Raw genomic sequence first — 20,651 nt, 5'->3', positions numbered from 1 at the left:
GTCTCTTGCAGGCCAGTGAGGGCAGGGGCCGAGACGGGGGTGGACGCCGTCTGCAGCTACAGGAAGGAGCCCTCTGGGCTGCCCCTGGACAGGGTGGGTCTGTACCACGAAGTCAGCAACCACACCAAGGGCATCACCAAGCTGGGCCCCTACAGCCTGGACAAGGACAGCCTCTATGTCAACGGTGACCTATGCTCCTCTCCCTGCCTGCCCTTGGCTGCCATGTGCCTGCCATGCCAGGTCCTTAACATGCCTGACTCCAGCTTCAGCTCATAACATTTTCTCTCTGTCTCTTCCCAGGTTACAATGAGCAGCCAGTCCTGACCAGTGAGTATCCTGAAGGGGTTGAGCTGTGATCAGAAGGCTGTAAGAGCCTCGTTTGCTGCCAGGCAGGGGCTGCTTGTGTCTAGGGATCATGGTCCAGAAACAAAGCAGGAATTCTTCTAGTTTTATTTATAAGAATGGACATTAATAGTAAATCCCAGCATTTTCACATCTTGAACCATAACATTGTGACTCTTGCATGTGCTCACTTCTTATCTGTGCCTCTGCAGCTCCCAGCCCCCCAACAACGACAGCTGCAGCCCTCGAGCACTTCACCATCAACTTCACCACCACCAACCTCCCCTACAGCTCCGACCTGCGCGATCCTGACTCAGCCAAGTTCAGCAGCACACGCAGGGTCATGAACACCTTGGTAAGCAGCACTGTGCCTCCTAATATCCTTGCCTGTGATGGCTTCATAACGTTCAGGAGTGCTGGGATCTGGGCAGAGCTTAACTGTGGAACCTCTGTCCTGGGCAGCTCGACCGACTCCTGAAGAAAAGCAGCATTGGAGCCAAGTTCCTGGGGTGTGAAACCAAAGGCTTCAGGTAGGGATTGTGCTGAGTGTCCCTTGGGTCTTTCAGGGATGAGATAAGAGCTTGTGGTACTCCTGCTCTCCTTGCATCCATGCCAAAGCTGCAGAGCTTGTGTCCCTGTGCAGAGAGCTGCCCAGGGGCCAGGCGTGGCCGTGCAGGGAGCGGGCACAGAGGAGGTGCTCAGGCACGGTGCTGTCTCTTGCAGGCCAGTGAGGGCAGGGGCCGAGACGGGGGTGGACGCCGTCTGCAGCTACAGGAAGGAGCCCTCTGGGCTGCCCCTGGACAGGGTGGGCCTGTACCACGAAGTTAGCAACCACACCAAGGGCATCACCAAGCTTGGTCCCTACAGCCTGGACAAGGACAGCCTCTATGTCAACGGTGACCTATGCTCCTCTCCCTGCCTCCTCTGCCGGCATGGGGCTGCCATGTGTGGTCCTTAACATGCCTCACCCCAGCTCCAGCTCATCACCTACTCTCTCTCTCTCTCTCTCTTTTCCCAGGTTACAATGAGCAGCCAGTCCTGACCAGTGAGTATCTTGAAGGGGTTGAGCTGGGATGAGAAGGTAGAAAGTGCCTCGTTAGAGGCTGCTGCTGTCAGGCAGGGGCAGCAATGTTCAGGGTCATACTGCATGAGAGAAGCAGTAAAATCTGCTGGACTTCATTCCATGCATTAGGGCTGAGAGCAGATCTCTGCATTTAGCCATCTTGAACCATACCAGCCTGGTCCTTTGCAAGTGCTCATTCTGCATCTGTACTCCCTGCAGCTCCCAGCCCCCCAACAACGACAGCTGCAGCCCTCGAGCACTTCACCATCAACTTCACCACCACCAACCTCCCCTACAGCTCTGATCTGCAGGATCCTGACTCAGCCAAGTTCAGCAGCACACGCAGGGTCATGAACACCTTGGTAAGCAGCACAGTGCCCAGCAGCTGAGGTGTTTCATGGCCTCAGAATCCATCAGGAGTGCAGGGCTCTGAGCAGAGCTTAACTGTGGAACCTCTGTCCTGGGCAGCTCGACCGACTGCTGAAGAAAAGCAGCATTGGAGCCAAGTTCCTGGGGTGTGAGACCAAAGGCTTCAGGTAGGGGTCATGTTGAGTGTCCCTGTGGAGTTTCAGGAGCCAGATAAGAGCTTGTGGTACTCCTGCTCTCCTTGCAGCTATGCCAAAGCTGCAGAGCTTGTGTCCCTGTGCAGAGAGCTGCCCAGGGGCCAGGCGTGGCCGTGCAGCGAGCGGGCACAGAGGAGGTGCTCAGGCACGGTGCTGTCTCTTGCAGGCCAGTGAGGGCAGGGGCCGAGACGGGGGTGGACGCCGTCTGCAGCTACAGGAAGGAGCCCTCTGGGCTGCCCCTGGACAGGGTGGGCCTGTACCACGAAGTTAGCAACCACACCAAGGGCATCACCAAGCTGGGTCCCTACAGCCTGGACAAGGACAGCCTCTATGTCAACGGTGACCTATGCTCCTCTCCCTGCCTCCTTTCCCGGCATGGGGCTGCCATGTGTGGTCCTTAACATGCCTCAGCCCAGCTCCAGCTCATCACCTTCTCTCTCTCTCTCTCTCTCTTTTCCCAGGTTACAATGAGCAGCCAGTCCTGACCAGTGAGTATCTTGAAGGGGTTGGGCTGGGTTCAGAAGGTAGAAAATGCCTCGTTAGAGGCTGCTGCTGTCAGGCAGGGGCAACAATGTCCAGGGTCATGCTGCATGAGAGAAGCAGTAAAATCTGCTGGACTTCATTCGGTGCATTAGGGCTGGGAGCTGATCTCTGCATTTAGCCATCTTGAACCATACCAGCCTGGTCCTTTGCAAGTGCTCATTCTGCATCTGTACTCCCTGCAGCTCCCAGCCCCCCAACAACGACAGCTGCAGCCCTCGAGCACTTCACCATCAACTTCACCACCACCAACCTCCCCTACAGCTCTGACCTGCGGGATCCTGACTCAGCCAAGTTCAGCAGCACACGCAGGGTCATGAACACCTTGGTAAGCAGCAATGTGCATCCTAATGTCCATGCCTGTGATGGCTTCATAACGTTCAGGAGTGCTGGGATCTGGGCAGAGCTTAACTGTGGAACCTCTGTCCTGGGCAGCTCGACCGACTCCTGAAGAAAAGCAGCATTGGAGCCGAGTTCCTGGGGTGTGAGACCAAAGGCTTCAGGTAGGGGTGGTGCTGGGTGTCCCTGTGGAGCTTCAGGAGCCACCAGATAAGAGCTTGTGGTACTCCTGCTCTCCTTGCAGCTATGACAAAGCTGCAGAGCTTGTGTCCCTGTGCAGAGAGCTGCCCAGGGGCCAGGCGTGGCCGTGCAGGGAGCGGGCACAGAGGAGGTGCTCAGGCACGGTGCTGTCTCTTGCAGGCCAGTGAGGGCAGGGGCCGAGACGGGGGTGGACGCCGTCTGCAGCTACAGGAAGGAGCCCTCTGGGCTGCCCCTGGACAGGGTGGGTCTGTACCACGAAGTCAGCAACCACACCAAGGGCATCACCAAGCTGGGCCCCTACAGCCTGGACAAGGACAGCCTCTATGTCAACGGTGACCTATGCTCCTCTCCCTGATTGCCCTTGGCTGCTATCTTGAGCTTTACCCCGACCCAAACTATACCTCCGACTCATCACCTTTCTCTCTCTCTCTGTCTGTCTCTTTCTAGGGTACAATGAGCAGCCAATCCTGACCAGTGAGTACCTTCAAGGGGTGGGCATGTAGCAGAAGTCAGCAAGTGCCTTACTGGCAGGCTTCGTGGTGGCTGGGAGAGTTGGGGGTCAGGGCTGGTGATTTCTGGGAGTGGCAAGAAACCTTCCAGCCTTCTGTATGGAAATGGAGACTAGTAGCAAGTCTCAGCATTTCTACATCTTGAACCATAACATTGTGACTCTTGCATGTGCTCACTTCTTATTTGTGCCTCTTGCAGCTCCCAGCCCCCCAACGACAGCTGCAGCCCTCGAGCACTTCACCATCAACTTCACCACCACCAACCTCCCCTACAGCTCCGACCTGCGCGATCCTGACTCAGCCAAGTTCAGCAGCACACGCAGGGTCATGAACACCTTGGTAAGCAGCACAGTGCCCAGCAGCTGAGGTGTTCCATGGCCTCAGAATCCATCAGGAGTGCAGGGCTCTGGGCAGAGCTTAACTGTGGAACCTCTGTCCTGGGCAGCTCGACCGACTGCTGAAGAAAAGCAGCATTGGAGCCAAGTTCCTGGGGTGTGAGACCAAAGGCTTCAGGTAGGGGTCATGTAGAGTGTCCCTTTGGAGCTTCAGCCACCAGATAAGAGCTTGTGGTACTCCTGCTCTCCTTGCAGCTATGCCAAAGCTGCAGAGCTTGTGTCCCTGTGCAGAGAGCTGCCCAGGGGCCAGGCGTGGCCGTGCAGCGAGCGGGCACAGAGGAGGTGCTCAGGCACGGTGCTGTCTCTTGCAGGCCAGTGAGGGCAGGGGCCGAGACGGGGGTGGACGCCGTCTGCAGCTACAGGAAGGAGCCCTCTGGGCTGCCCCTGGACAGGGTGGGCCTGTACCACGAAGTCAGCAACCACACCAAGGGCATCACCAAGCTGGGTCCCTACAGCCTGGACAAGGACAGCCTCTATGTTAACGGTGAATTCTTTTTTCTCTCCCCTCTATTTCACACTGGTTGCTCTCTAGATCCAGTACTTTATTCATTTTCTTCCTCATTTAGTAATGAATTTCAATATTTGTCCCTGAATTTATTTTCAATCTGAGTCCAAAGCATCCTTTGTATCTTCTGTGGTCCTGCTGTGGCAGGGGGAGTTGGGCTCAATGATCTCTTTGTGTCCCTCCCATCCCCTGACTGCCTGTGACTTGAGCCTTGCCCTCAGCCACTCTGCACAGGAACATCTCACCCCACCACTCTTTACCTGAACCAGTCACACTTCTGCTTTCTCATTCTCTAGTTCAAAGCACCTTGAGCTTCAGGTTGGTTGTTTAAGATTCACACTTGCAGCCTGCTCTGATTATTCATTTCCAAGCCATCCCTTGAAGCTTCTCATCTCCCTCTGCAGTGTGTAGTTTGCTCTGCTGACATTCCTGTTGTGCTTCCTTCCCAGGTTACAACGAACCACTTCAGAGATCAGGTAAGTTCTGAGGTTAAGGCTGAGTGTTGGGTGAGCTCTCAAAGGTGTGGTGCACCCAGAAAATCAGAGGGGAAAGAGATTCTCCAGAGTAGCTTCATCAGCTTTATGCCTGTTGAAGCTACCCCTTGCGTGAGTGGAGGTCTGGTCTAGCACCTCTGCTATGGGGACAGGCTAAGGGAGTTGGATCTGTTCAGCCTGGAGAAGAGGAGGCTCCAGGGAAACCTTAGAGCAGCCTCCCAGTACCTGAAGGGGGCTACAGGAGAGCTGGAGAGGGGCTTGGAATAAGGGCTTGGAGTGATAAGATGAGGTTAAATGGCTTTGAGGTGGGAGAGGGGAGTGTGAGAGTGGAGATGAGGGAGGAATTCCCAACAGTGAGGGTGGGCAGAGACTGACACAGGTTGCCCAGGGAGGATGTGGATGCTCCCTCCCTGGAGGTGTTCGAGGCCAGCTTGGATGAGGCCTTGAGCAACCTGTGCTGGTGGGAGATGTCCCTGCCTGTGGCAGGGGGGGTTGGAACTGGATGATCTTGAAAGTCCTTCCAACCCAAACCATTCTATGCAACTATGAATCTACAAACTACAAAGTGGCTCAGGTTGGAAGGGACCTCAGAGCATCTACTCCAACCTCCTTGCCACAAACTGGGACACCTCTCAGCTAACCTTGGTTGCTCGAGACTAGGATTGGGATTGTGTTTAAATGTGAAGATAGGTTTGGGTTTTGGTTTGTTTGTTCTAATTTAAACAGTACAAAAAAATCCTAATCCTTCTCCCCTTGGAATCCAGCTCTGAGGACAACTCCTGCACCCAGCCCAGCAGCCAGCAACTTCACCCTGAATTTCACCTTGACCAACCTCCGCTACACAGCAGATCTGACTGACCCAAGCTCCCGCAGGTTCCTCTCCACAGTCAAAGTTATCAACCACTATGTGAGTCTGGCTTCACCTGCCTGGTCTTCTGGTGGTGATCTTAATCCTCCTGCATTGAACTCAGTTGTAACTGGCGGGGGGGGGGGGGGGGTTTGGTTTCAGGTTGACTCCCTTCTCCGAAACAGCAGCATAGGCTCTGTCTACAAGGGATGCAAGCTGCTGAGGTTCAGGTGAGAGTCTTGACATTGCAATGAATCATCTTCTTTCTCTGCTCTTAGGCACCTTCAGTTTGGTTAAGTTATAGTTCTCCTGGCTGGGGGACGAGGGGCTGGAGAGCTGCCTGGCAGAAAGGGACCTGGGGGTGTTGGTGGCCAGCGGCTGAACATGAGCCAGCAGTGTGCACAGGTGGCCAAGGAGGCCAACAGCATCCTGGCCTGGATCAGCAATGGTGTGACCAGCAGGAGCAGGGAGGTGTCCAGCAGGAGCAAGGAGGTGACCAGCAGGAGCAGGGAGGTGTCCAGCAGGAGCAAGGAGGTGGCCAGCAGGAGCAGGGAGATGATCATATCCCTGTGCTCAGCACTCATGAGCCCATACCTCGAGTGCTCTGTCCAGTTTGGGTCACCACAGTACAGGAGGGACATTGAGGTGCTGGAGTGGGTGCAGAGAAGGGTGACAAGGCTGGGGAGAGGGCTGGCAAACATGAGCTATGAGGAGGGGCTGAGGGAGCTGGGGGTGTTTAGTCTGGAGAAGAGGAGGCTCAGAGGGGACCTTATTGCCCTCTGCAACTACCTAAAAGGAGGTTGCAGTGAGGTTGGGGCTGGACTCTTCTCCCCAGTTACTAATGAGAGGATAAGAGGAAATGGCCTCAAGCTGCATCAGGGGAGGTTTAGGTTGGATGTTGGAGGAAGTTCTTCCCTGAGCAGGTGGTCAGGCACTGGCACAGGCTGCCCAGTTGGAGTTGCCATCCCTGGAGGTCAGACCCCAATGGCACTGGCAGGTCTCACTGTTCCTAGTCACAGAGGTGACACAGGCTGTCCTGTAAGCACCAGCACTGTCTTAAGGCATGTGTCTGATGTTCTCACTCAGGTCTGGCAGACACAGGGATCACACAGGCATAGATGCTGTCTGCAGCTACCAAAACGATGCCAACCTTGCCAAGTTCAACAGAGAAAAGGTTTACCATGAGCTGAGCACCATGACAGATGGTGTCACTAAACTGGGGCACTACAGCCTGGACAACAACAGCCTCTATGTTGATGGTAAGCATCCATGAGCAAGATGGGACATGGAGCTGCTGGAGCAGCAGGGTCTTTTCCAACCAGATTGTGTCTGTGATCCTCTACCTTTCCTCCAGGTTTCCCCCTCAGAGAAGCAGCTGTTATCAGGAAGCCTGCCATGGCTGAGGCTCCTGCCAGGCTGGGCTACAGGCTGAGCTTTAGAATAGTCAATGAAAACCTGAGCAACTCAGACTCTCGGTCTCCAGAGTACAAAGCAGCAGTGGAAAGCATCAGCAAGAAGGTAAGGAGCTGCACCTCAGATGCCATCCTCTCTGCACAGGCCACATTTTGCAGCAGCTGGAGTGGGTTTGTGTCCTAAATTACAAAACCAAACCCCAATAAACTCCAAACAGCTGGGAATGAAAATGTCTACAGGTTGGAAGCTGAGGTTGGCCTTGGGATCAATTCTGGGTTTGAAAGCTGAGGTTGGCCTTGGAATCACTTCTGGGTTTGAAAGCTGAGGTTGGCCTTGGGATCAATTCTGGGTTTGAAAGCTGAGGTTGGCCTTGGAATCACTTCTGGGTTTAAAAGCTGAGGTTGGCCTTGGATGGAGCCCTGGGTGACCTGGGCTGGTGGGGATGTCCCTGCTGACTGTAGCGGGGCAGGACTGGATGACCTCTAGAGGTCCCTTTTGGCCTGGACCAGTCTATGAGTCTACAAGTCTATGATTCTATGAAGCTTTGAGTCTATGACTCATTGAGCCTATGATTCTGTGAGCCTTTGGGTGAGTCTGTGAGCCTTTGAGTCTCTATGACTCATTGAGCCTATGAGTCTGAGAGCCTTTGGGTGAGTCTGAGAGCCTTTGGGTGAGTCTGAGAGCCTTTGGGTGAGTCTGAGAGCCTTTGGGTGAGTCTGAGAGCCTTTGAGTCTCTATGACTCATTGAGCCTATGAGTCTGAGAGCCTTTGGGTGAGTCTGAGAGCCTTTGGGTGAGTCTGAGAGCCTTTGATTTTATGAGTCCATGAGTCTATGATTCTAAGAGCTTTTGAGTCTGTGAGCCTTTGGGTGAGCCTATGAGTCATTGAGCCTATGAGTCTATGATTCTTTGAGCCTTTCAGTGAGTCTGTGAGCCTTTGATTCTATGATTCTATGAGCCTTTGAGTCTATGAGCTTTGAGTCTATGACTCATTGAGCTTGTGAATCTATGATTCTTTGAGCCTTTGAGTGAGTCTGTGAGCCTATGAGGCTATAATTCTATGAGGCTTTGAGTCTGTGAGGCTATGATTCTATGAGGCTTTGAGTCTCTGAGTCTCTGATTCTATGAGCCTTTGAGTCTATCAGCTTTGAGTCTATGACTCATTGAGCCTGTGAGTCTATGATTCTTCGAGCCTTTGAGTGAGTCTGTGAGCTTTGAGTCTATGAGGCTTTGAGTCCATGACTCTATGATTCTTTCTTTGAGTCTTTGATTCTGTGAGTCTTTGAGTCTATGAGTTCATGATTTTATGATTCTGTGATTCTATGCATCCTTGAGTCTGAGTCTATGATTCTATGAGTCTTTGAGTCTATGATTCTCTGAGTCTCTGCTGCCCACTGTGTGCTCACAGAGAAACCACTTTAGCCCCTGGCAGCAGGTCTGGGACTTGATGTTTTTCAAGCTCCCTTCTGCCCCAGACCTTTCTGTGGCTTGTGCAAAACACTGCCAGAGCTGAGCTTGGTCAGCCTGGAGAGAAGGCTCCAGAGGGACCTCAGAGCTGCCTTCCTGTGCCTGAAGTGAGTTACAGGAGAGCTGAGGAGGGACTTGTGACAAGGGCCTGTGGTGATAGGCTAAGGGACAATGGCTTTGAGCTGGGAGAGGGGAGATTGAGGCTGGAGATGAAGAAGTGCTCTAGTGGGAGGTGACCCTGCCTGTGGCTGGGGACTGGAACTGGATGATCTTTGAGGTCCTTTCCAACCTAAACCATTCCATGATGGTAAGAAATTCTTGAGAGTGAGAGTGAGGAGACAGTGGCACAGATTGCCCAGGGAGGTTGTGGATGTCCCCTCCCTGGAGGTGCTGAAGGCCAGGTTGGATGAGGCCAAGATGACCTCTAGAGGTCCCTTCCAGCCAGGACCATTCTATGCTTATTTTCTATTCACCACCAACGACCTCATTGCTCTCGTTTGAAAGGTCTCAATTAGCCTCAAACCTGCACACCATGAAACAAATGAACACACAAACAGCTCTTCTGTTTCACCAGCCAGAAAGTCTCTGCTGCTTACCATGGCACTTCTGTTTCAGATGAATCAACTCTACCTCCAGAGCAGCCTACGAGACCAGTTCCTCAACTGCAGCATCACAAGGCTGAGGTCTGTGATACCATCTGATGTTGTTTGAGAGGTGCCCACACCCTGGCACCATTGCCCAGCAGCCAAGAGCCAGTGTCCTCTGCAGAATTCCTCCCTTCTCATGCTGGAAATGGTTTCATTTGTGCCCTAAGCACTCATTTCTAGGCTGTCAGAGAAGGGCCATGAGGATGAGCAGAGGGCAGGAGCACCTCTCCTATGAGGAGAGGCTGAGGGAGTTGGGGCTGTTCAGGTTGGAGAGGAGAAAGCTCCCAGGTGGCCTTCCAAGATCTGAAGGGGGCTCCAGGAAAGCTGGGGAGGGACTTTTGAGGCTGTCAGGAAGTGATAGGATTGGGGGAAAAGGAGCAAAGCTGGAGATGGGGAGAGTCAACCTGGATGTTAGGAAGTTGTTCAGCATGAGGGTGGGGAGAGCCTGGCAGGGGTTGCACAGGGAGGTGGTGGAAGCCTCATCCCTGGAGGTGTTCAAGGCCAGGCTGGCTGAGGCTGTGGGCAGCCTGCTCTAGTGTGAGGTGTCCCTGGGCATGGCAGGGGGGTTGGAGCTGGCTGATCCAGGTGCTCCACAACCTCCCTGGAGGTGTTCAAGGCCAGGTTGGATGAGGCCTTGAGTGACCTGTGTCAGGGAGGTGTCCCTGCCCATGGCAGGGGGTGGGAACTGGATGATACTTTAAGTCCCTTCCAACCTAAACCATTCTCTGACTCTGTGATTCTCTCTCCTGAAGAAGTTCCACACTCCTCAGCCTGTTCCCCTCACAACCTCTGCTTTCTGTCCACAGGGCTGGATCCATAATGGTTGACTGCAACTGCTTCTTCCAGTCAGAGCCCAGCATCAACAGGGCTGTAGTTGAAAGAGCTTTCCAGGATGGAGCTTCCAACACAAGTGGCCTGTGGCTGGGAAGCAGTTACCAGCTGCAAGGATTCTCAGTGGACAGTAAGTAGAGCTCAGGTTGCAGCTGCCCCATTTCAGGTTTGGCTTGGCTTGGAAGGGACCTTAAAGATCATCCAGTTTCAACCTCACCCCTGCTAAAGCAGACTCCCTAAATCCCAACATAGAGAGGTTGGAAGGGATGTCTGGAGATCATCACAGAGAATCCAGCTCTGGAGCCCCTGGGACAAGAGGGATGTGGAGGTGCTGGAGAGTGTCCAGAGCAGGGCCAGGAGGATGCTGAGAGGCTGCAGCAGCTCTGCTGTGAGCACAGCCTGAAAGAGTTGGGGCTGTGCAGGCTGGAGCAGAGGAGGCTCCCAGGGTCTGAAGGGGGCTCCAAAAAAGCTGGGGAGGGACTTTGGAGGCTGTGAGGGAGTGGCAGGAGTGGGGGGAATGGAGCAAAGGTGGAGGTGGGGAGAGTGAGGCTGGAGGTGAGGAGGAAGTTGTTGAGCAGGAGAGTGGTGAGAGCCTGGCAGGGGTTGCCCAGGGAGGTGGTTGAGGCCCCATGGCTGGAGGTGTTTGAGGCCAGGCTGGCTGAGGCTGTGTGCAGCCTGCTCTAGGGTAGGGTGTCTCTGGGCATGGCAGGGGGGTTGGAACTGGCTGCTCCTTGTGATGCTATGGCTGACCCCTGACTGATTCTATGAAATAGAGAATAAATCTGATGAGGAGCAACTAAGGGAGCTGGGGATGGGTGGTGTGAGGAAGAGGAGGCTGAGGGCAGACCTCATTGCTGTCTACAGCTCCCTGAAGGGACATTATGAAGAGGCTGCTGCTGGGCTCTGCTCACAGGTAGCTGGAGACAGAACAAGGGCAGGTTTAGATTGGACATTAGGAAAAGGTTTTTCATGCAGAGAGTGGTCAGGGACTGGAATGAGCTGCCCAGGGAGGTGCTGGAGTCACCCAGCCTGGGTGTGTCTCAGGGTGGTTTGGATGTGGTGCTTGGGGAGATGCTTTAAGGTGAGTCTTGGAGAGCAGGGTTCTGGGTTGGGCTTGGTGATCCAGAGGGGCTTTGCCAGCCTGCATGGTGCTGTGATCCTGTGATCCCAACCCAACTTCCCTGCCCCAGCAGGGCACCCACAGCAGCTTGCCCAGGAGCACAATGACCAGAGTGGGTTGGAAGCTCTACAGAGCAGCAGACTCCACAGCCTCTTTGGGCAGTCAGACCTCAGTGCAACTCAATTCAGTTCCAGTATTAAGACTTCAAGTCTTGCAAGCTAAAGGTCTGCTTGCTGGAGGAGCCTCAGTTGCTCTCTGCTGCAGCTTCTACTGACTCTGCCTCTCCATTTCCAGACCTGGAACTAGCAATTGAAGCAGCAACTCACAGAACACCTCTCAAGTCTGGGAAAGAAAACTTCAGATTGAACTTCAGAATCTCCAACCTGCCTTACTCCCCAGAGCTGCAGGACCCCAGCTCCCAGAGGTACCAAGTGACCAAAGAGAACATTGAGAAAGAGGTAAAACTGACAGCAGCAGCTTGATCCCTCTGCCCAGACTAAAGGTTGCATTAAATCTACTCACTTTTCACCAACTGTTTTCTTTCTTCTCCCTAGCTGGAAGTATTCAGAAGCAGCAGCCTGAAGGATTACTTCATTGGTTGTACTCTTGAGAGCTTTGGGTAAGTCCTGCTTCAGAAGTGTTTCCACCTGAGCCCCAAAAGGGCAGGTAGAAGATAGGGCAGAGCCTCTTGGATGCTGCTTGTGCCTCCTTGCCAACCTCTGTGCCCTGGCTGACAGGCAGGAGACAACTTTCATTCACTCAGATCTGCCCTTAACCACTCTGATGGTTTGGGTGTTACCCACCCCCCCACCCCCCCACCCTTTGGAAATCACCCAGGCTAGACTCAGCAGCTCTGGGAGTTGAATGAAGCTTTACATTTACAGCTTAGCTCAATGCACAAGCAGAGAGTTACAGTCTGGACAGTTCCATACAGAAATAGGGAACACAGAAACACAACAGCCCTGCCAGAAACCTGAGTTCCCAGGAAGGGCTCCCAACTGCTCTTCCACCTTCTCCCACCCCTCTCTACCTTACCCCAGTCCCAAGGAAGAATGGAGGTTTGGCCAGGGGGTTAGGAAGCAAAGTGGATGAATCAGAGAGGCTGGAGAGAGAAATGCAGCTCAGGCAATGCCCCAAGAAACAGAACAACTCCCTTATCTATGTTTGGATTCTTGTTCTTATACCTCTCAGCAAGCCTATGAGTGAAGTAGACATCAGCACTGTTATCTAGTTCTTCTCACCAGAACTTCCTAGCTAGCTTCAAACCAGCACAACCACAAGAAGGCTTCTGCCCAAGCAAGAGAGGTGGTTTTGTATCACAGAATGAAGCAGGTTGGAAGAGAGCTCCAAGCTCAAACAGCCCAACCTAGCACCCAGCCCTGGCCAATCAACCAGACCATGGCACTAAGTGCCCCAGCCAGGCTTGGCTTCAACACCTCCAGCCACAGCCACTCCACCACCTCCCTGGGCAGCCCATTCCAATGCCAATCACTCTCTCTCTGCCAACAACTTCCCTCTAACATCCAGCCTGAGCCTGCCCTGGCACAATTTGAGGCTGTGTCCCCTTGTTTCCATGCTAGCAAAGCTCTTTGCATGCATCACCAATTCCAGAGCAAAACAAATACCTACCTGCTCTCTTCTAGCTTGTTCAAACAATGCTCCCCTGCAACCTGAGCAGAGCAGAACTGCCCAGCCTGAGAACAAAACCTGCTTCTGTGTGCCCTCCCCAGCATCTCTTGAGAGGAATAACAACACACACACAGAGAAAAAGCTCAGCTGATTTACCCCTCAGAGATGTCTTCCCTGGACTCATACCAGGGGAAAGGATTTCACAAGGCTTTGTGAGCTCCTGGCTCAGCCAGCACAAACCATCCCATGCTAATAAAATCCTGCTGAGACATCGAGTCCAGTTCTGGGCTGCTGAATTGCAGAGAGATGTTGAGGTGCTGGAAGGTGTTTGGAGAAGGGCAGCAAGGCTGGGGAGGGGCCTGGAGCAGAGCCCTGTGAGGAGAGGCTGAGGGAGCTGGGGGGGTGCAGCCTGCAGCAGAGCAGGCTCAGGGCAGAGCTGATTGCTGCCTGCAGCTGCCTGCAGGGAGGCTGCAGCCAGGTGGGGTTGGGCTCTGCTGCCAGGCAGCCAGGGCCAGAAGAAGGGGCCCCAGGCTGAAGCTGTGTCAGGGCAGGTTGAGGCTGGATGTGAGGAGGAAGTTGCCGGCAGAGAGAGTGATTGGCACTGGAATGGGCTGCCCAGGGAGGTGGTGGAGTGGCTGTGGCTGGAGGTGTTGAAGCCAATCCTGGCTGGGGCACTGAGTGCCATGGTCTGGTGGCTGGGCAGGGCTGGGTGCTAGGTTGGGCTGTTTGAGCTTGGAGCTCTCTTCCTACCTGCTTGGTTCTGTGATTCTCTGATTCTATCTGCAACCCCAAGCCTGGTTTTGAACCCCTCTCCTTGCCTCTGCTCAGCTCTGCTTCTCTTTCTGCTGTCCCATAATCACCCCTCTGGCTGTCACCCTCCAGGCCTGTCCATGGGAAGCCTTACACTGAGGTTGTCTCCATCTGCAAATTCATCCTGGCCTCCTCAAGGACCTTAGAGAAGCAGGAGGTGTATGAGGAGCTGGCAGGCCTGACACAAGGCTTCAGCAAGCTGGGCTCCAGCTACAGGCTGGAAGAGCAGAGCCTGGTGGTTGAAGGTGAGAGCACCTGGGGGGGCTTTCTGGCAGTGCTCTTTAGTGGTGGTTTAAGCAGCTCCAGGGCACTCCATCTCTCACCTGTCCCTTCCCTTTCATTTCCAGGTTACTCTCCAATCAAGACAGAGGAACATCAGTCTGAAAGACCTGGTAAGTGATCTGGGGGAGGGATTGACCCTGCAGCCCCCAGAATGTCCAGCCAGCAGCTGAGGAAGAGTTTTGTCCCTCTGAAGCCACCTGAGACCCTCTGAGGGCTCTGATGGGCACTGATTTGGAGATGCTTACTCCACTCTACAAGTCCATTGCCCCTCTTGGCATTGTTGGGCACAGCTGCCCTGCAGCCAGGGAAGGTCAGATGCTGCCTTTCAGCAGTGTGACCTCACTCCTGAGCTGCTCAATGCTGCTGAGCCTTGCCAGGGCTACATCTCCCTCTGAATCCCATGCAGAGGGCTCCAAACCATTGCCCTGCCTCTGTTTTGCCTTCACAGAGCTTCAGTTCTGGGCAATCATCCTCATCTGTGTTTTCATCCTGATTGGCTTCATCCTCCTCCTCTTGTTATGCTTCCTGGTAAGTGAATCTCTCACTTCCTACTTCTACCTGTGCCCAACCAGCTTGGGGGAGGGTTGCAGGAGGGACAGACAGACACATCCTCAAGAAGCCCAATGGGAGCAGGACCTTCCCCACTACCTTGCACAACGACCAGTGGCTTCTCCAACCCTCTTTCAGCCACTGCCAGCTTGTGCCCAGGAGGAGGGGGAGGGTTTTCAGTCAGCCATGTAGATCTCTAGGAGAGGAAGCAGTGAGGCATGACTGAGATCTCTTTTTTTTCCCCTCTGCAAAGGACCTGAAAACCAAAAGGTCAGGCAAATGCCAAGATGAGAAGCAGGTTGAACTAAGAGACCTGCCCCATGGCAGGGGGGTTGGAAATAGATGATGCTTGTGGTGCCTTCCAACCCTGACTGATTCTGTGACCTACTGCAGCACCTTCAAGCCTTTCCCTGCTCGAAGCTCTGCAGGGTAGTCAGGATGCAGCTAAAGGCCTGCAGAAGCTGCCATGTGGAATAACCTGGATGACATTAACCACCTGCAGCAGTCACATCCAGGCTTGTGTAGGCAGAGACTGCTGCAGCCTGGCAGGGCTGGAATCATAGAGAGATAGAAGTATAAAAACACAGAATCAAAGAGTCACAGAAATACACAATCACAGACTCACAGAAACACAGAATCAGAGAACCAGGCAGGTTGGAAGAGAGCTCCAAGCTCAAACAGTCCAACCCAGCCCTGCCCAGGCACCAGACCATGGCACTCAGTGCCCCAGCCAGGCTTGGCTGCAACACCTCCAGCCACAGCCACTCCACCACCTCCCTGGGCAGCCCATTCCAGTGCCAATCACTCTCTCTGCCAACAACTTCCCTCTAACATCCAGCCTAGACCTCCCCTGGCCTCCAGCTGTGTGCCCCTGGGAAGGGCAGAGCACATCCCTGGCTGACCTCTGGTGTTGATTTGGTGGGGGACACCTTAACAGCAGTGTTTGCTGGTGGAGAGCAGCTGAATCCACAGAGAACATCTCTACCCTTAGAGGCTCAGGGGTAAAAGTTTACACTCAGCAAGATTTAGAAGAAGCCAAAAAAGCTCAGATTGAGATCTGGAGGTTGTGTCTGGGCAGCTTCAGTTAAGCATCTTTGTCCATGGGCAGCAATGTGGCCTTGTGGCCAAGAGGGCTAATGGGATCCTGGGGTTCATTCAGAAGAGTGTGTCCAGAAGATACAGAGAGGTTCTCCTCTGCCTTGCCCTGCTGAGACCTCAGCTTGAGCACTGCCTTCAGTTTGGGGCTCCCCAGGTGAAGAGGGACAGGAACTGCTGGAGAGAGTCCAAGGGAGGGCTGTGAGGATGAGGAGGGGACTGCAGCACTGCCTGAGGAGGAGAGGCTGAGGGGCCTGGGGCTGCTTAGGCTGCAGAAGAGAAGACTCAGAGGGGATTGAATCAATGTCTGTCAATCTCTGAGGGCTGGGGGTCAGGAGGGGGGGACAGGCTCTGCTCACTGCTCCCTGGCACAGGACAAGCAGCAATGGATGGAAGCTGCAGCACAGGAGGTTCCAGCTCAGCACAAGGGCAACTTCTTGTCTGGAAGGGTCCCAGAGCCCTGGCACAGGCTGCCCAGAGAGGTTGTGGAGTGTCCTTGTGTGGAGCCTTTCCAGGCCTGTCTGGATGTGTTCCTGTGTGCCCTGAGCTGGATTGTGTGGTCCTGCTGTGGCAGGAGGCTTGGATTGGATGAGCTCTTTGGTTCCCTTCTACCCCCTCACATCCTGTGATCTTAGTCAGAGTCCTACCTGGAAACATGATTTGGGCTGCACCTAGCAAAGGGCAAGGTGCAGGCTCACTTTTGTTTTGGGAGGAGGGGGGGGATCATTACCATAATTCTTCTCCCACCAGATTGCCTCTTGCCTAAGAAGGAAGTCAGATCTCTACCAGGTTCAACAAAGCATCTATGGAGTCTACTTCCCACACCCGAGCACAAGCAAAGTGCATTGACAGAAGAGCTGAGGTCTGCTCCCAGACCTCTTTTGCTCCCAGAGCTGTTCCTCCGTTGATGAAGGAAAGAAAAACGTTTACCAGTCCTAGAAAAATGTTTAATAAATTATATTTAGCATTTTCCCTTTGCCTCAAGAACATCTTGGCCCTGTCACCTCCCCTGCCCTGGGAGAAAAGACTCCCTGGGCACAGCAGCACCTCAGGGGACAAAGAGCCAGCAAAGAAGTGGAGTGGGCAGGGTGAGTGTTTCATAGAAGCACACAATGAAGCAGGTTGGAAGAGAGCTCCAAGCTCATCCAGCCCAACCTAGCCCCCAGCCCTAGCTGACCACCCAGCCCTCTGCACTGTCCTGGTGATCACAACTGGAGCATTGTGTCCAGTTCTGGGTTCCTCAGTTCAAGAGAGACAGAGAGACACTGGAGAGCATCCCATGGAGGCTGCAAGGATGATCATAGAATCATGGAATCAAGCAGGTTGGCAGAGAGCTCCAAGCTCAAACAGCCCAACCTAGCACCCAGCCCTGCCCAACCTACCAGACCATGGCACTAAGTGCCCCAGCCAGGCTTGGCTTCAACACCTCCAGCCACAGCCACTCCACCACCTCCCTGGGCAGCCCATTCCAGTGCCAATCACTCTCTCTGCCAACAACTTCCTCCTAACATCCAGCCTGAACCTGCCCTGGCAAAACTCTTTGCTCAAGCATGATATTTGCTCAGGCCCCCCCAGAGCAAAGCAGATCTGTCCCTCTCGGTGTGGACCAGAGGCCAGGCAGGAGGGTCTAGGTAAGACTTCAGGGCATGCAGTACCCCAGGGGGCCCTGCTGCCAGCTCCCCAGCCCCAGCTGACATCATAGTTCCCTTTGTCAGGTATTCTGCTCCCAAGCTCACTCAGGGCTGGCTGTCCCCTGGGGGTGGGTGCACTGCAGGCCAGCTCTGCAGGGACCATGAGCTCCCCAAAGTGGGGGCCAGGACAACCCAGGAGCAGGGACTCACTGCCCAGTGTCTGCCCTGCTCAGCTGGCAGCAGGCTCGGGCAGCTCTGGGTTAAACACCCCCAGCACCTCCTCAAGCAAGGAGCTGGAGCTGAGAACAGGAGCAGTGGTGATTGACCTGGGCAGCAGCAGCTGCAGGGCAGGGTTCTCTGGCGAGCAGGCACCCAGGGCTGAAGTCAGCACCCTGCTGGGGGGGTGCCCCTTGGCTTGGCCCCCAGGGGCAGGAGAAAACAAGCCTGAAGCTTTCCTTGCTGAGGCAGCTTTGCCTCGCCCTGAGCCTGCCGTGGAGCTGATGCAGAAGGCTCTCATCACCGACTGGGAAGCAGCTGGAGCCCTGTGGCAGCATCTGCTCGCCCAGGAGCTGCAGGTGGCAGCCGAGGAGCATGCACTGCTGCTCACCGAGCCCCCGCTCAGCCCCAGCGCCCAGCGGGAGGGCATGGTGGAGTTAGCCTTCGAGGCCCTGGGCTGCCCTGCCTTCTTCGTTGCCCAGCAGCCTGTCCTCTCTGCCTATGCCCACGGCAGAACCAGTGGCCTGGTGGTGGACGTGGGCTACGCCGCCAGCTCTGCTGTGCCAGTCCATGAGGGCTACAGCTTGCGCCGTGCCAGCGAGAGGAGCGCCCTGGCAGGGTCCCAGCTCTCCTGGTACCTGAGGCAGCTTTTGAGGGGCACAGGGCATGTGCTCAGCCAGGAGGTGGTGGAAGACATCAAGCAGAAGTGCTGCTACGTTGCCTCCAACTTGGAGGCTGAGTGCCAGCTCCCTCCAGGCAACTACACCCTGGACTATGCCCTGCCCGATGGGCAGACCATCAGCCTCAGCAAGGAGAGGTTTCACTGCCCAGAAATGCTCTTCAACCCTCCACCAAACTGGGGCATTTCCTACGTGGGCATCCATGAGATGGCTCAGAGGAGCCTCAGCCAACTGCCCAAAGAAATGAGGTCAGTGATGTACAGAAACATCCTCCTCTGTGGGGGGTCCTCTCTCTTTGAGGGGCTGCAGAGCAGGTTTCAGAGTCAGCTCCTCCAAATCCTGCCCCCCAAGACAGAGGTCAAAGTGGCTGCAACCCCTCTGGGCAGGCACTCAGCGTGGACAGGAGGATCCATCCTCACCTCCCTCATGAACTTCCAAACCTGGTGGATTCGAAGGGATGAGTACAACGAAGAGGGGCCAAGAATTGTCCACCAGAGATGCTACTGAGAGGACAGCAGTGGGAGCAGCTGAGTCGTTGCACAGCTACAGCCCAGGCAGCAGAAGCAACCATAAAGGACATTGTACTGTGCACTGTCTTCTGCCCCACAGCCCTGCACCATCCCCAGCTGAGAGCTTTAGCTGCCAGCCACAGACCCAGGCTGCAGCTCTACAGCTGAAGCCAACAAATGTCTGTGCTCCTCAGGGACACATTGGCCACAGCAGAGCTTCCAGAAGGGGAAGAAGCAGCCTCAGCAGCAGCCTGGGATAAAGGCTCAGGTGCCCTATCCTGAGCTATCCACCAGTTCCTATAAACTCCAGCTAAACCTCCTTGCTTCCAGTTTGTATCCACTGCTCCATATCCTACCACTGGGAGGAGCTCAGCCCCATCCTCATCACCTCCACCCTGTAGATAGTTATTTGCATTGCTCAGATCATAGAATCATAGAACCAAGCAGGTTGGAAGAGAGCTCCAAGCTCCAACAGCCCAATCCAGCCCCCCAGCCCTGTCCAACCAACCAGACCATGGCACTCAGTGCCCCAGCCAGGCTTGGCTTCAACACCTCCAGCCACAGCAACTCCATCACCTCCCTGGGCAGCCCATTCCAGTGCCAATCACTCTCTCTGCCAACAACTTCCTCCTCACATCCAGCCTCAACCTGCCCTGACACAGCTTCAGCCTGGGTCTCCTTCTTTTGTTGCTGGTTGCCTGGCAGCAGAGCCCAACCCCACCTGGCTACAGCCTCCCTGCAGGCAGCTGTAGGCAGCAATGCTCTCAGCCCCAGGGCTCTCAGCCTTTGCTCCTCATCAGAGCTGCTCCAGCCCCCACCAGCAGCTATGGAGCCTCTGATAGGCTTCCTCCAGTAATTCCCTGTCTCTCTTGGAGAGTCCAAAACTGGATCCAGTCCTTCAGATGTGTCCTCATTAGGACAGAGGGGAACCTCCCTTGACCTGTTGGCCCCAATCTTTTTAATGAACCCCAGAAAAAAAAATCACTTTTTGGTGATTTTAAGTATGTAAGCCAGGCTCAGAGGCTGCAGGGGATGGGGCAGCTCTGTGCTGGGTGCTCTTTCACCAGTGGCTTCTATTTGGGTGCTAAAAGTCCTTATGGCACATCTCTGGGAAGTAAGGGACCAGGAAAAAGGGATCATGGAATGGGTTAGGTTGGAAGAGACCTCAGAGCTCAGCCAGTTCCAACCCCCCCCTGCTATAGGCAGGGACAGCTCCCACTAGAACAGGTTGCTCAAGGCCTCATCCAGCCTGGTCTTGAACACCTCCAGGGAGGTTGTGGAGCACAGAAGCACAGAATGGGATCTTTGATCAAAGATCCCATTCTGTGCTCCACAGCCTCCCTGGGCAACCTGTGCCAGGGTCTCACCACCTTCAACCTGTGCCAGTGTCTCACCACCCTCAACCTGTGCCAGTCTCTCACCACCCTCACTGCAATCAACTTCTTCCTAACATCCACTTTCAGTCTCCCCTCTGCCACTTCAAACCCATTCCTCCTCCTTCCCCTCTCATTACAACCTTTATCAGTAGTCCCTCCCCAGCCCTCCTGGAGCCTCCTTCAGATCCTGGAAGACCACTCCAAGGTCTCATCAAAGACTTCTCCATGCTGCAGAGCCTCAACTACCTCAGCACGTCATAGGAAAGGTTTTTGGGCAACCTTTGCCAATGTCTCACCACCCTCATTGGAAAGAACTTCCTAACATCCACTTTCCATCTCCCCTCTGCCACTTCAAACCCATTCCTCCTCCACCTGCCATTACAACACCTCCTACCCCAACCTCCTTGTAAGCTACTGGAGGGCAGGGGCCTGAGCTTAGTCAACCACTGCAATCCTTCAGTGGAAAGCCTGGGTTGGGTTTTATTTCCCCTCTCTGCTGTCATCTCCTCCTCAGCCTGTGCCAGGTTTTTCTTGCAGGGAGAGTGTGGGAGGTGTGAGCTATGGCTGTGGAGAGGCTGACGACCAGAGAGCTCCCCATG

The 20,651-nt window shown here is 54.5% G+C and overlaps 2 protein-coding genes across 2 annotated transcripts in view; both read left to right on the top strand.

Annotated features, from left to right (window-relative positions):
- Positions 1 to 16,610, top strand: part of LOC135192046 (mucin-16-like) — a 53,287-nt gene extending 36,677 nt beyond the window's left edge. Inside the window, exons 43-72 of the mRNA XM_064174865.1 lie at positions 12 to 184; positions 301 to 327; positions 555 to 697; positions 805 to 872; positions 1,066 to 1,238; positions 1,361 to 1,387; positions 1,625 to 1,767; positions 1,874 to 1,941; positions 2,135 to 2,307; positions 2,430 to 2,456; positions 2,694 to 2,836; positions 2,944 to 3,011; positions 3,208 to 3,380; positions 3,496 to 3,522; positions 3,757 to 3,896; positions 4,003 to 4,070; positions 4,264 to 4,436; positions 4,907 to 4,933; positions 5,716 to 5,858; positions 5,961 to 6,028; positions 6,885 to 7,057; positions 7,153 to 7,316; positions 9,293 to 9,360; positions 10,131 to 10,285; positions 11,570 to 11,733; positions 11,830 to 11,894; positions 13,787 to 13,959; positions 14,062 to 14,106; positions 14,445 to 14,524; positions 16,391 to 16,610. Of these exons, the coding sequence (XP_064030935.1) occupies positions 12 to 184; positions 301 to 327; positions 555 to 697; positions 805 to 872; positions 1,066 to 1,238; positions 1,361 to 1,387; positions 1,625 to 1,767; positions 1,874 to 1,941; positions 2,135 to 2,307; positions 2,430 to 2,456; positions 2,694 to 2,836; positions 2,944 to 3,011; positions 3,208 to 3,380; positions 3,496 to 3,522; positions 3,757 to 3,896; positions 4,003 to 4,070; positions 4,264 to 4,436; positions 4,907 to 4,933; positions 5,716 to 5,858; positions 5,961 to 6,028; positions 6,885 to 7,057; positions 7,153 to 7,316; positions 9,293 to 9,360; positions 10,131 to 10,285; positions 11,570 to 11,733; positions 11,830 to 11,894; positions 13,787 to 13,959; positions 14,062 to 14,106; positions 14,445 to 14,524; positions 16,391 to 16,489 (3,238 nt within the window). The 3' untranslated portion in view covers positions 16,490 to 16,610. The remainder of the gene's footprint in view (positions 1 to 11; positions 185 to 300; positions 328 to 554; positions 698 to 804; positions 873 to 1,065; positions 1,239 to 1,360; positions 1,388 to 1,624; positions 1,768 to 1,873; positions 1,942 to 2,134; positions 2,308 to 2,429; positions 2,457 to 2,693; positions 2,837 to 2,943; positions 3,012 to 3,207; positions 3,381 to 3,495; positions 3,523 to 3,756; positions 3,897 to 4,002; positions 4,071 to 4,263; positions 4,437 to 4,906; positions 4,934 to 5,715; positions 5,859 to 5,960; positions 6,029 to 6,884; positions 7,058 to 7,152; positions 7,317 to 9,292; positions 9,361 to 10,130; positions 10,286 to 11,569; positions 11,734 to 11,829; positions 11,895 to 13,786; positions 13,960 to 14,061; positions 14,107 to 14,444; positions 14,525 to 16,390) is intronic.
- Positions 16,611 to 17,432: 822 nt separating this feature from the next.
- ACTL9 (actin like 9) lies at positions 17,433 to 18,674 on the top strand. Its single transcript, XM_064174864.1, has one exon. The coding sequence runs from the start codon at positions 17,433 to 17,435 to the stop codon at positions 18,672 to 18,674; it is 1,242 nt and encodes a 413-aa protein (XP_064030934.1).
- The last annotated feature ends 1,977 nt before the right edge of the window (positions 18,675 to 20,651 follow it).

The sequence above is a fragment of the Pogoniulus pusillus genome, chromosome 41 (genome assembly GCF_015220805.1).
Source record: "Pogoniulus pusillus isolate bPogPus1 chromosome 41, bPogPus1.pri, whole genome shotgun sequence".
Classification (NCBI taxonomy): domain Eukaryota; kingdom Metazoa; phylum Chordata; class Aves; order Piciformes; family Lybiidae; genus Pogoniulus; species Pogoniulus pusillus.
The sequence above is the reverse complement of the archived record's forward strand: the minus strand, read 5'-3'. Positions and strand labels throughout refer to the sequence as shown.